Source organism: Silurus meridionalis, chromosome 16, assembly GCF_014805685.1.
Source record: "Silurus meridionalis isolate SWU-2019-XX chromosome 16, ASM1480568v1, whole genome shotgun sequence".
Taxonomy (NCBI): Eukaryota; Metazoa; Chordata; class Actinopteri; order Siluriformes; family Siluridae; genus Silurus; species Silurus meridionalis.
The window spans coordinates 3,243,446-3,257,818 of NC_060899.1; the positions used below are offsets into that span (position 1 = coordinate 3,243,446).

At 35.5% G+C, this 14,373-nt stretch overlaps 1 protein-coding gene across 5 annotated transcripts in view; it reads left to right on the plus strand.

Moving 5' to 3' along the window:
• l1camb (L1 cell adhesion molecule, paralog b) overlaps positions 1-12,587 on the plus strand; it is a 56,358-nt gene extending 43,771 nt beyond the window's left edge. For 4 of the 5 annotated variants that reach the window (XM_046869318.1, XM_046869316.1, XM_046869320.1 and 1 more), the window contains 9 exons: positions 337-607; positions 794-916; positions 1,027-1,200; positions 2,718-2,831; positions 3,235-3,378; positions 3,507-3,638; positions 5,289-5,361; positions 5,692-5,703; positions 6,909-12,587. In XM_046869318.1, the coding sequence (XP_046725274.1) occupies positions 337-607; positions 794-916; positions 1,027-1,200; positions 2,718-2,831; positions 3,235-3,378; positions 3,507-3,638; positions 5,289-5,361; positions 5,692-5,703; positions 6,909-7,191 (1,326 nt within the window). In that variant the 3' untranslated portion in view covers positions 7,192-12,587. The remainder of the gene's footprint in view (positions 1-336; positions 608-793; positions 917-1,026; positions 1,201-2,717; positions 2,832-3,234; positions 3,379-3,506; positions 3,639-5,288; positions 5,362-5,691; positions 5,704-6,908) is intronic. The other variant, XM_046869319.1, reaches the window with a different exon arrangement.
• Positions 12,588-14,373: the final 1,786 nt, after the last annotated feature.

The following is a 14,373-nucleotide window of genomic DNA, read 5'->3' on the forward strand; positions in this document are numbered from 1 at the left end:
GGGGAAATAGTAGCTCAGTGGATACAGTTCTGAGGTACTGCTCAGAAGGTTGGGGATTCAAGTCCTAATCTCAGCAAGCTGCTGCTCTTGTGGGCTTTGAGCAGGACCCTTAACCCTCTGTGCTCTAGAGATGTTGTGTTGTGTCTGACCCCATAAAAGTCAATTGACCCTCGTACCTCTATCTTCTCTTTATTAATATTAATGATTTTTATGATGTATATAATTTATTACAGGGCTATCAATACAAAATGATTCTGGATTAGCATAACATTACTGTATAGCTTAACCAATAAAGCCATCTTTTCCCCATGTTCTTTCCTTGTGTGTATCTTGCAGATTTCTCTGAGGAGGCTGGGGTCCAGAGGAGACCATTTACATCAAAAGAAAAAGAAGCGAGCGCTTGCTACGGTAAAAGAGATGGTTCAAGACATGGAACAAGTGATGGAGATTGAGGAGGAAAGGCGAGAAATTGTTGTCGAGGGAAGAAATGAGGCGATCGTGGCTGGCTTGGACTTCTACTCCGATTATGAGCTCTCAGTCGCCGCCTACAACAGCAAAGGGGAGGGGCCTATGTCTCTCCCCACTGTCTTTAGCACATCCGAGGGAGGTGAGACTTCACCTATCATCTACCATGACTATCACGTTCAACCCAGAACGTCACTTTTATAAAAAAAAATGTCATATGCATTGTGTGTGTGTGTGTGTGTGTGTGTGTGTGTGTGTGTGTGTGTGTGTGTGTGTGTGTGTGTGAAACTGCAACAATCCCTAACTCTTTCTCTTCTCCTGCTTTCAGCTCCTGGCCGTGTTTCAAACTTGAGATATGAGAGTCCCTCGGAGACCGAGATCACGCTGTTCTGGAAAAAACCCCACAAAACTAATGGGATCTTGAGAGGATACATTCTACTTTACCAGAAGTGTAGGTCACGTTTTAATTCTGTGCATGTGACTAGGAACAGAACAAACAGTAGATTGTGAAGCCTCTATGAGAATAATGATTAGTCTTCATTTTATCGTTATGTTCTTTAGTTCTGAAGAACGGTACCAGCATTCTACAGGCGATCCAGGTCGACCCGAAAGAGACACAGTACAAAATACACGATCTGGACTCAAAGAATTTTTACATCTTCACCCTGAAAGCTTTTACTGTTGCTGGAGAAGGAGAATCCACCCATGTTAATGCCACCACTTTACTCGACGGAGGTAAAGATGCACTTTCTGTTTCTGTATCATAAAATCTTTCATATAAAATTCAGAGTCTCTTTAACTCATTAATAATTCATAAATGATTTAAATGACCCCAGGATAGGTTGTTTTATAAGTTGCTCTAGAAAGAGGGTCTAACATATTCTGAAAATGTAATGTATTATCACTGAAGCAGTGTATCCATCCTTCCCTCACACAATATTCAGGTTTTTATGAACCGCTAACTTTATTCATGGCCTGAAATCCTGGACCAAAATCTGATGTGCATTTGTGAAAGAAAAGAAAATACTAGATCATAGCAAATATATTAATTATTATTAATATGCATTTCCCATAGTCAGGTAGCAGAGAAGCGTAGATAGGGCTGTCAATCGATTAAAATATTTAATCGATTAATCGCACAATTGTAATGAGTTAACTCCTGATTAATGTACCTTGAATGAATACTAAATTTTTAATGAATGAAACCAAACTCAACATAGAGCATGAAGACAAAATGTTCTCGTAAAGAATACCAAAGGTTACCAAGGGTTCATTTAAAACAAGGTGCGTCAGCATTTAGCTATTATGCCACCTGTAGCTGGAATCAGCTTCCAGAAGAGATGAGATGTGTTTCAACAGTAGACACTTAAAAATCTAGATTAAAAACACATCTGTTTAACTCTGCATTTACTGAATGAGCACTGTGCTTCTTCACATCACATCACATCACATAAATTCAAATCACTTTTACTCCTGTTTTTTTCTTTTTGACATATTTTAAACTGTTTTTTATTAAAATCACATTTAATTGATTTAAAATTATCATGTATCTTTGTTTTTATTATGATTCTATTGCTCATATATATATATATATATATATATATATATATATATATATATATATATATATATATATATATATATATAATTTTATTTTTTTATTTTTAATTTTTTCTTATATATTGTTTTCTAATTTCTATGTAACGCACTTTGAATGATCTCTGTATATGAAATGTGCTATACAAATAAACTTGCCTTGCCTTGCCTTGCCTAAATGTTTTAGAGCAATTATGGTAAATCATCAGGACACCAAACAGAACTTTTGCTGTTTCCACACGGTCGGTTAATGAGGTGATACCGGTGAATATGTACCTCTTGTAAAATTCCTAAGGATTACATAATCAGAGAATATTTGTTCCTGGTGTGATTTTTGTTTAAAACATTTTGTGTAGACATTTTAAGCTTTCTATTGATATATTTATTATGTATGTGAGGCAAATATTCACTAACATTCTGGTTGATTTATTTATGTGTCTGTCAAGAGAGATGAGAGACAGAGACGGCAGAGAGCGCCCCCTGTCTGTTTTCTTTATATTACAAAAGCACAGTGTTTTAGATGATGATAGATAGATAGATAGATAGATAGATAGATAGATAGATAGATAGATAGATAGATAGATAGATAGATACAGTTTTTGTGTATTTCCCTTCATCAAGACATCTGCCTTGTTTTTTGTTGTATTTTTTTCTAGTTCCACCAACTACTGTGAACGCGACAGTCGGAGAAACGTCTGTGAATCTGAGCTGGGTGCAAGGAGAACGATATCGAAACATCGGGTTTACGATTCATTACCTGGGGAAGGGCGGTGAGTGAGAGATTGGGGAAAAAGTAGGAAAATGAAAATAGGAATTAATAAAGATTGCATTCATGAGAGATATTAGCATTTGGGAGGGTTTAGATTAAGTTCTGAGTGAGCTTATATTATATTTTATTATATTATATATATATATATATATAAATTATTTTAATTTTTAGTTTTATCAACTCTTTTCTGTTTGTAAACTGCACTTCATAACTTTGTTGTTCATAAATTTATAACAGAAGAATTATGATTAGTGCTCTCGGACATCTGTGCTCTTTTGGACCCCACTGGTGCCCCCTGGTGGTCCCCTGGTACCCCTTTGACCTAGAAACAATCTTATTCTCAGTAGTCCAGTTAGAGGGAGTGTGTAAATGTCTGAAGGTTTGTGTGTATGTCTTTGTTTTAGGTCAGTGGGAGGAGTCGGAGCAGGTGAATTTGACGCAGACCTTTTATCAGCTGCAGGGACTGAAAGCAGGAACGCCGTACCGCCTCGAAATTCGCCACAACAACATAACATACTGGACACAAGACCTGCAGACTAATGGACCAGGTACAACTCCTTTTTTGGCAATTAACACACCAGCAGGGCCGCTCATGATTCAGCTGTAAAATAAAATGCTTTAATTGCCCTTTTTTGCACCAATGTTCCTGTTCTTTATTCTCATTGTTCATGTTCAGATGTAGACAAGGTGCAGAGCAGCTTTGCCACAGAGGGTTGGTTTATCGGCCTCATCAGCGCCATTGTGCTGCTGCTCCTCCTCCTGCTTATCCTCTGCTTCATCAAAAAGAGCAAAGGCGGAAAATATTCAGGTAACACACTCACACACACACACACACACACACACGTGCGCACATGCATCACAAGTTTAGATTATTGCACTCAATCTAATATGCTAGATTCATATTTACGGAAGGATTCTCCAGTGTCAGAGCTTTGATACAAGGAAGTCGTTTTGGAGTTTCTCAGTAGCATGTTCCAAGTTCCAAGCTGCACATTTTAGATGTTAACATCGAGAGATCAGAAGAAAAGGCTGGTGATAGAGCAACCATTTATGCCTGCTATAATGTAAATCAATAAATAGAGGGAACTTGTTTTCTGGATGTTAACTATAGCTGTGAAAGTTTATTGTTTCATTTTTAAAAATTTAATCGGATGTGACAAATTGCTGTGGTATAAGCACAATAATCGAGCTACACCAGTGATCCTGTCCCCTTCTGGTCTCCGGACGTTCCTGATCCATCTTGATGCCATACCTCAGGTTGAAGATTTCTCTTATTAAAGTCAGACCAGCACAAACTGAATATATCACAAGGATTTCTGAAATAAATAACAAAACAAGCTGAATAATATATTCAGAATCAAAAACTAAAGTTTTGCATCATAAAAGCTGTTGTGTTGAGCTCTTAAAATTGTTCCTTTCACAGCTTAAGTATGAAAACTATCAACAATGTAGAACAGAACACCGGGTTAGCTTCTAGCTTCTAGCTTCGTTGAGGCATGGAGTTTCTGGAGGAGCTTCGACAGATTGGAGTTGCTGTTTATCGCAGTAGACACGACCTTCGAAACCAGAAAGACACAGCTTACATTTGACTCAAAATTTAAATGTTACTAATAACGCGTTACTGCCCAACACTGGTGATTAGTGTGGACGGTTTGCTACAGTGGCTTAAAGTCAAGTCAAGTCAAGTTTATTTCTATTGCGCTTTTCACAACAGACATTGTCTCAAAGCAGCTTTACAGAATTTAACAGTTAAGGTGAACAATGTGTATTTATCCCTGATGAGCAGCTATGGTGACTGTGAGAAGGAAAAACTCCCTTAGATGTTATGAGGAAGAAACCTTGAGAGGAACCAGACTCAAAAGGGGAACCCATCCTCATTTGGGTGACATCAAGAGTGTGATTATAAATCTTTTAAACAATACAGAACACTGGAGAGTGAGAACTAACATGAGCACTGGAATGTAAGATTATGAGTGATGATCTTCCTACAGTCTTATAGTCAGTTGAGGTTATGGAACCAGAAAATAGCTCAACATCATCATAGACCCTCAACAATGATGGAACTAAAATGGATAGACATTTGGTGTCACAGAATTCTGGTTCCTCTCAAGGTTTCTTACCTATACCATATATCTCAAGGAGTGCTTGCTGGCTCTTATTAATGATGGAATAATTAATGATGCTGTAAAGCTGCATTCGGACAATGTCCATAGTTTAAAGTGGTATACAAATAAAATGTAATGGAATCAATCTACTTTGGGCCACAGTACAGTACCCTGTTATTGAATTGTCTCCTATAATGACACAATCCCTAGTGTTTTTTTTTTTTTTATTCTTTTGCTAGTTTACTGCAATATGTTAATTCACAAAGGCGTTTTTTCTGTTTTACTTACTTCCTACTATGATTTTCCTCTCATTTAAATCTGTCCTCCTCCATCTTTATTCATCATTATTCCAGTTAAAGATAAAGAGGAAGGACAGATGGACTCGGATGCGAAACCCATGAAGGATGAAGCATTTGGCGAGTACAGGTACCACACTGCCTTCCTCTCAGACCTGGAACAACTCCTCTGTTATTTGATTAGAGTTTCTGCTGGGCCGAAATCAGTATGCTGTGTTCTGATTGGCTGAGAGAAGTATACTCAGTTCATAGCAGGAATTATTAATTTAGAGACAATGATACTGGTGTAAATTATGAAACAAACATGATTGTGACGGTTTTAAAAGCAGTAATAAGAGGATGTATTACATACAGTATAAAAGTGAACTGTCTCACCGTTAAAGAACATTCTTGTGTAGCGTCATGTAGAGATTTTGCCTGACGATATTTTTATTCTCTCAAAATGCTGACAATAATGCAGATCCCTTGAAAGGTAAGTTTTGATGTTTGATAATAATAATAATAATAATAATAATAATAATAATAATAATAATAATAATAATAATAATAATGTGGTCATCCCTGAGAGCTTATTTTTATCCTTATTCCAATTAAAACAGTTTTATTTCTACTTTTCCCTTAATTTTTTTTCCCAGTTCTAATCTGTTTTATTCTTAGTGCCTGATACATGCCAGTGTATTAATTTTGATGATGACAGTATTTTATATATATCTGAGAGTCACATTGATACAGATGAACATGGCAGAGGTAGAGCTGCATCTTCCTGCAGACACAACAGAAAAGGAACGTCTGGTTTAATTTGAACCTTTTTTTGCACAACAAAGGCGTGATTGTGAAAGGAGCATGTGTTAGAAGTCAGAAGGCACTTAAGTAAATTGATGATTAGCTGTTTGTCTGAACCAAAGAAATGAAAGTGATCTATCTGTACCATATTGAATTGCAGATCATATATTTTTTAATTGCATCGTATTTGAAGTTATGGATTTGTTTAGTTATGGAGACTCACATCCCTTATACACACACACACACACACACACACACACACACACACACACACACACACACACACACACATATATATATATATATATATATATATATATATATATATATATATATATATATATATATATATATATATGACATATAGTTGAGAAACAGTTTAGCGAGGAGAAATTAATCTACATATCAAATATTGGTCACAAATTATTGCTCACTTTCTACAAAATAAAAGTATAGTGCATCTACTAATAATTATATATATATAAATAAATAAATATATATATATATATATATATATATATATATATATATATATATATATATATATATATATATATATATATATATAGTATAAATATACACACTTTTTTTTTACAGGTGGAGAAAAAAAATTATGCATTGTGATACAAATGCTAACTTGTATCCGATGCACATTTTATTAAATCAATGCGAATCTGTAAATCTACTATTCCTAATATATGTCTGTTAGCCAGATAATCAGTTTATTCGCTATAAAAAGCCTGTATCTGCTGAACACTACTATTCATCATAATAATTTAATGATATTAATGATAATAATAATAAATTGTTACAAACGAATTTTGATGAATGTCAGTCTGTTTGTCTGTTTGTCTTATCGGCCCCGATTTGATTTGTGCCTATTTGATTATTCAGCAGCGACAACGACGAGAAGCGTTCGTTCAGCCAGCGATCCCTGTGTCCCGATCTGAAGCGCGAGAGCGACGACAGCCTGGTGGAATACGGAGACAGCGTGGACATCCAGTTCAACGAGGACGGCTCGTTCATCGGGCAGTACAGCGGCCGCAGAGACACGCAGCCATACCCCCACGGAGAGCAAGAGAGCTCAGGGGTCCCGTCACCAACCAACCCCAACATGCACCCTCCACCGAGCGGCAGCTTCCCCACCTCCGTCACCGGCATCCTCGGGGGCAACTGAGACACCACCCCTCTGTATTACAATAGAGAGAGACTGAGATGAAGAGATCAACCTGACCTAGTACTCTCATTCCTTCATAATTAAACAAATGTCATTTATTCGCCGTATATTAACTTTCATTTAAGGCCGAATAATATTCCATCACTGCCAACAACTGTTTTTAAAGCACACACAGTCATACAATTATGTACACACACCCAGACACACACACACACACACACACACACACACACACACACACACACACACACACATGCCCACTCACAAACACACCCCCACACACATATATTAATCCAAAGGCCTGGGCAGACTTTAATCCATCAGTGGCCTCACCTGAGCTTTTCTTCATACAACACAATATGACCGCCCACAAATTATAGCTCTAGCTCCGCCCCCTTTCCTTACCTCTTTATTTGTAACTGGTTTGTATTAGTGTGTTACGTCTTACCATGGACGTCGGATACACTCCAAACTGGGATACAGCTATATAAATACAGGCTTATGAGACTAACAAAACTAATCAGAGGTGAATATTAATGAAGGGGGCGTGGTCAGGGTGGAGCTGTGGCATTAAAGTCATGTGATGTGATCTTTCGTTAGTCTTTCCAGGCCTTTCATTAAAGACACGATTATATACAACATTCCAGATTAGTGTTTACAAACGCTGTCTTCTTTTTCTTCAGGTTTACAGCTAAGCGTGACAATGAATGCCCTTCCTTTTCTCCCATCCCAACCTGTGTGCGCACTTTCCGACATATTCTCCTGTAACATTTCCCATCAATACCCCCTCCGTAAACCCTCCATGACACAGGAAAACAAATTATTATGCAAAACGTATGCGATAATCGTTTCACATTAATAATCCATACTAACTTACACACGAAAAAAATGCTGTAATGTCTTTTTTTTATGATTATTCCTTCCAAAATGGAAAATTTTGGCAACATTATATTAGCATGCTCATACAGTGTACTAGTGAAATAATACAAACACGTCCATGTGCTCATAAGGAACGCGATAAAAATTAATTTTTTTTAACTGTGGTACATCTCGTCATACATATATATATATATATATATATATATATATATATATATATATATATATATATATATATATATATATATATATATATATAAGCCAGAAATTATCCAGAAATCAGTGACAGATACTTAAAGGACTGGTAATGACATGTTTTTAATTTAATATATACATTTAAAATATATATATACTGTATATTTACACTTGCTTTAGTGCCACAATTATCGTGTTTGTCTTTCATATTTATTTTGCACTATTTTCGTAAAAAAAAAAAAAATTCAATTTCATATTTTTTTTTATTTCATCCTACATCAATAGACATATTTTAGTTTCAATAATTAGTTGATGTTCAATCCAGCATTCTATAATACTATACTGTACTATAGCAGCATATGTATCTTCTTAGGAATATAAAATAATATACATATTTACACTTTTTTTTCTGTTCATACATATAAATGTTTCATAAGCAGATCTGTATTATTTTTCACTATATGTAACTTTTTTTATATATATATTTGCTTTACATTTCTTTAATGCAAAACGTGTATTTCTTTCATCATACAGATGATTTTTTTTTTTTTTTGTATTTACATTTACATTAATGGCCAATTATTTAGCCATGTTTATATTATTTTCAGGGTTATAAAATGATGCCATACTGTACCATAGCAGCATATGTATCCTATATGCCTCCATGTACGGTGGGTACTCGTCTGACGTGTTTATCTTATTTTGAACAATTCAGGAATCGTATATGTGTGTATCATTACCTGTGTGTTGTCATCTGCAGGGTGTTCAGTAGTGTATTCGTTGCTACTCGCTATTAGGCAAAAACATGTCCAGAGCCAAAAATCTGTGCTTTTTAAAAAAACATAATGCATTTCTGTGAATGCAAACTGAGCTCTATTCTTCGCAGATGCTAAGCGCATGAATCTCACTGATATGGCGAATCTGTCTGTAAGGTGGTGCCTGTTTTATTACCCTCCTGATGCTGAGATTTGAATATGATGCCTTACAGAGCAATGGCTCTTTTGTTCTGTCCTCATTTTCTATTCCCATCTGTCTTTCGTGAATCTGTCCATCTGAGATAACGGCAAGCATGAGTTACTAAAACGTAGTTCAGCTAGGCATGTGCCGAGAAAATGAGTCGGACGATATATCGTATTTCGTAGTTTTTTTAAATAATAATATAGCGCCACTATTTAAACTATGAACTATGAGTTTCGATTGGGAAATTTTGAAGGAGGTAGCTTGTTTTTATAAATCAAGTGGCATTTAAGGGATCGAATGAGAAAGCTGTTTTAATAATAAGATGCTAAAACATGGATTGGCTAACATCTAGCTAGCAAGGAATTTTAAAGGAATGTTCTAGAACAAAGGTGCCCATACTACGAAAGGCCAAAAATCAAACTTGGTTGTGGGTTGTGAGCAGAAGAAATACTGCATTATGCCAAACTGTCATTTAAAGTTATTCCCCTCATTTTTAAACCCATACTATTTATGAATTAATGGATAGACGTCATGGATTTGTAATCTGAGTAACTAATGCAGTTTTATTTTCAAGTTTTCTAGTTAAAATTATTATTATAAATTTATAGTACAATGGAGTTCAAATACAATACAGCAATGTGTTTGTAAGATCAGTGTCCTCTTATAAGGACATGAAGCTGGTGCTTAGGAGCTTCTCCTAGAGTAAAAATAATAAAATAAAATGTTATGTAAATGTAGAAATAAAGATCTGTGTCAACGGCATTCTCCTTTCCTCATAAATGGCATGGTTTGGGCATCTCTGTTCTGAAACAAAATGTGGACAACATGACAGAAACGTTAATTCCTCCATTTTTTCTAACTAACATCACACAACCTTTTAGGAACTCAGCAAATGTTACTACAATTTTGTGTCCGTCAATCACCAGAAACTCCATTTGGCTAGCTAATGTAGCTCAACCTAACAGAACTTGCTAGCGTGTGTTATTTAGCTAGTCAGTTGTGTAAGCTAAAGGTTAGGGTTTCGAAAGCCAAACTGTGATTGTATCCAAGCTGACGAGCAAGAAAAAGCTTATGTTTTCTTTTCCCTGTTCAGCAGTCACATTTGCATGTCTGGGCTAATAAAAATGAGCTAGATGGCTAGTCATTACAAAAGAAATATAAATCTAACACTAAGAGTCATATGCTTGTGTGTCAATGTTTGTATATGTAGCTATATATAGCTATCGAACCTGACAGATCTTGCTAACAGAGATTGTATCAAAGCTGAAGATTGAGCGATTGGGATACAAATGAATAAGAAAAGATGAATCCTAAATGAAACACATCAGACGTTTATTAGTGTTTAAACTGCTGAGTAATGAAAGCAGGACAATGTCAGGTCACGCTAATATCGTAAACCGTGATTATTAGCTGAGCACGTCGGCACATGCCGAGCTGTAAAGCCTAACATCAGACCACTTTCTTTTATTTTATTTTTTTGCTAGTATTTAATAGATTTATTAGACGAGTTGCGAAGCAGAACCCCAGAAAGAATCAGCGAAGCTTTCTGAATGTAAATAATTGTCAAGATTGTTCTTAAGCCTTTCGCTCCTGTTCTTTTACTGAAAGGATTTTTTTTTCTTTCATTATAAACGTGCGCTGTTCTTATTTTGCTATTTCGCAGGTTTGATAACGTGTAGAAGAGTAGGAAATGGGAATGCAACCTTTTGTTGTCTTTTTTTTTATAATAATGAATTAATAAATGAATCATGAAGCTTCGCTACTGTTTATGTACATTGGAATAAAGCTTGTAATGAAGTCAAGTGAAATGAAGGAGCTCTTTCTGTAGGGGGCGCTCTCTCAGGGCTGCTACTTGTGGAATTGCGCATGAATAAAAATGGAACATTTCAAAAACACAACCAAACATGGCATTAAGTTTTTCCAAGGTCAAATACCCAAATACCCACCACGGGTCCCCATTCTCAAGTGTGTGATTCAGGACAAAGCCACACACAAGTTTCTAAACAGGTAGCTGCTAAACACTTGTGTGCAGTGTGATGAATAAATGATTCAGATCATCAAACTAATTTTAGCATTATACAAAGTTTACCCAAGTTTTTAAATGATAATTTATTGAGGAGAAAAATGTCATCCAAAACTATCTGGCCCTTTGTGAAAAAGTTATTGCTACCTAATCACACATATCTATATACTGTCTCTCTCTCTCTCTCTCTCTCTCTCTCTATATATATATATATGGGATGGAAACAGTGTTTGAAATACAAAAATAAAGTATTGAAGGGTGACATCGCCTCACCTCATGGGTTCTTCCAATTCGACCGACTCCATTTAATTCCACATCAGTTCATTTCACTTCACCAAACTGAACATTCTGAAAGATTTACTTCTCCTGGAAATCTTAGATCCATCAAATCTGGTATTTATGACATTTTACATAATTCTGATCTCAAAACTGTAACCGATGATTCAAAATAAAGCAAATTTTTTTCCCATAGCATGTTTGCAACCAAGACAAAAAACTACACATAATATACATTTATCAAATAACTACAGTAAAATTAATTTAATGTGAAAGATGTTTGAATGTTTTAAGATGTTTTAAAAGATATAGGAAGAAATAGGGATGGAACTGTGATTTAAAATAAAGAAGTAATTTAAACAAATTCTTATAAAAATTTTTTTTTTAAATATGGATAATTTTTCTAGAATGCCAAACAAACTCAACCAAGCAAACCTCAAACATGGTGTCAAATGTACATTAAAGAAATGAACAGGATAACTCTCAATCCTTCCCACTTTATTAAATACCTACATCCAAAATCACCACTACACTTTCATCAAAACTTTTAATCGTGTAGATTTTAAATATATAAAATACAAGCCGCACACATCCTGTAACACTCAAGTGCATCAAGGCTAATAGTGGAATCCAAACCCAAAAAAAAAAAAGGATTCCTGAGAACAAAATCCTTGCTGCAGAAAAAACAGCGCATTAAAACTCAAACCCAGAATATATGCTGTATGGCCAAAAGTATTGGGACACCTTTGGATGCAGAAGAATGAAATTTTCCTTCACTTATATACATGATATATGAATGTAGAATAGGATGGATGTGGATTCTTATAAATGCTCTTTAATAGCAGATTGTAACAGAGAGCCAGTTTTGCAATTGTTGCCTATTATTTAGGAGTGTTCAACTATTAATATGAGTAATAATGTGTTGCACTGCTGCAAAACTTTGCATATTTCGATGTCAAGTGCTAAGTGGAACACGTTTATCAGTGTCACGACGTGTCCACAGTAATCAACTTGATGCCTTCTGCATTCACTGTATTTGCAGAAATAAAGGCAGGAACCTATACTTTCTTTTTTCTTTTCTTTTTTTTTTGCACCATTCGTATGTATGAAATACCTGTCGTGGTGGTGTTGCTTTTTTTTTTTAAGATACTGCACATCGATAAATACAAAGGGCAATAAAAAGAAAATCTGTAAACAGAAAACCCCAGGAAAAAAAAAATCGTCATAGTATGAGATCAAAGGCTAAAAAAAAAAAAGGGGGTGGGGCTTCCAAACAGTTGCATGATTGACTGCTCTCTTTGTGTCAAAATGGTGGGGGAGGTGGTAGCTCAGAGGTTAAGATGCAGGATTTCTGATCAGAAGGTTATGAGTTCAAATCCCAGCACCATTGAGGCACCACTGCTGTAGCCCGTAACCCTCAACAGCTCGGATGTATTCATGAGATTATCGTAAGTCACATATGCCAAATGCTGTAAATGAAAAAATTGTGGCGCTTGTACATGAATAAAGTATAAAGCATTTGTTGTGCAGGATTGTCACGCCTGAGTGCAAAAGTTTGCCCCCCCCCATGATGTTTGGTGTAAGTAGCCTCCCCATAGTTGAGCTACAAAATAATTCTAAAAAACCTGCAGCAAGACAAGAGTGTAGTAATAAAAAATTAAATAAACACACATTAGGGTTTAAAAATAAAAAAATTCTAAAAACAACAAAAATACTGGACAGATTTCAAGTCTTGATACAAAAAGAAAGAAATCTGATAGTAACGCAAATATTATTTTATATCTTTTCTCTGCATTTTTTTTTTATTAGATTTTTTTTTCCCCAAACACTTTTCTGATGACTGTCTAACCCCCATCCCACTTCACACCGTTTCCCCCCTCGGAGGTCTATATTTTTTTTTTAGTCCAAACAGTCATGTTTTCTGCTTTTCAATATATTTCACCCTTTGACATAATTGCTGATAATTAAATCCAGTCCCATAGACTGACCACAGTGTGCAGAATACAGAGAGCTGCTGCTTCACATAAGATAGGAGTGGAGTTATAAAAAAAAAAAAAAAAAAACACACATAAATGTAGTCACAGCAACACCTGCTTGCATGTATAGACCTCCAGAAAGCAGAGAAAAGATAAACAAGCAACAACGACCAAAACTAATACAAATGCTGACACTGGTGTCTCAGGATGAGACTAAAATGATTTAAAACGTCCTCGGATTGTTTGAGCGCTTTTGACACGTGAATAATGTTACTCTTTCACCTCACGTGCATGTAACAGAGGTAGATCACATGACACGAGTGACAGGTGTTTCCTTTAAGGGTGGAGCTGCATAACAATGTTAAAGTATTTGAATTATTATTATAATAAATAATGTATGCACATGGAGAAAGTATAGCAGTAAAAGTGCAAGATTGACTGAATGAATGTGGTTCAGGCTCCACCCCCTGGACTCTACCTCTCACTCAAATTAGGACATGAGGATATTTTGCTAAAGAGCAAAGACATGATTCTGTTTTAAATCAAGTTGGAAAAAAACTGAAAAAGGTTATGATGAAAAAAGAGAACTAAAGTTTAAAAGAGAAGCACAAAAAAGAGAGCAGCCAGTTTACACAAACATTTCCTGTTGGTGGCAGTAAACAGTAGAATAAAAATATATAAAAATAATATACTAAAAAATAATAATAATAATACTATAAAGACAAGTATTGGGGCACCTGACTTTTTTAGCCATGTGTGGTTCTTCTCCAAACTGTTACCACAAAAATGCAGGCGCACAATCGAAAGACGTCTTTGGATGCTACAGCGTTTACATTTTCCCTTCACTTGAACAAGGAGACAAATCTGTTCCAG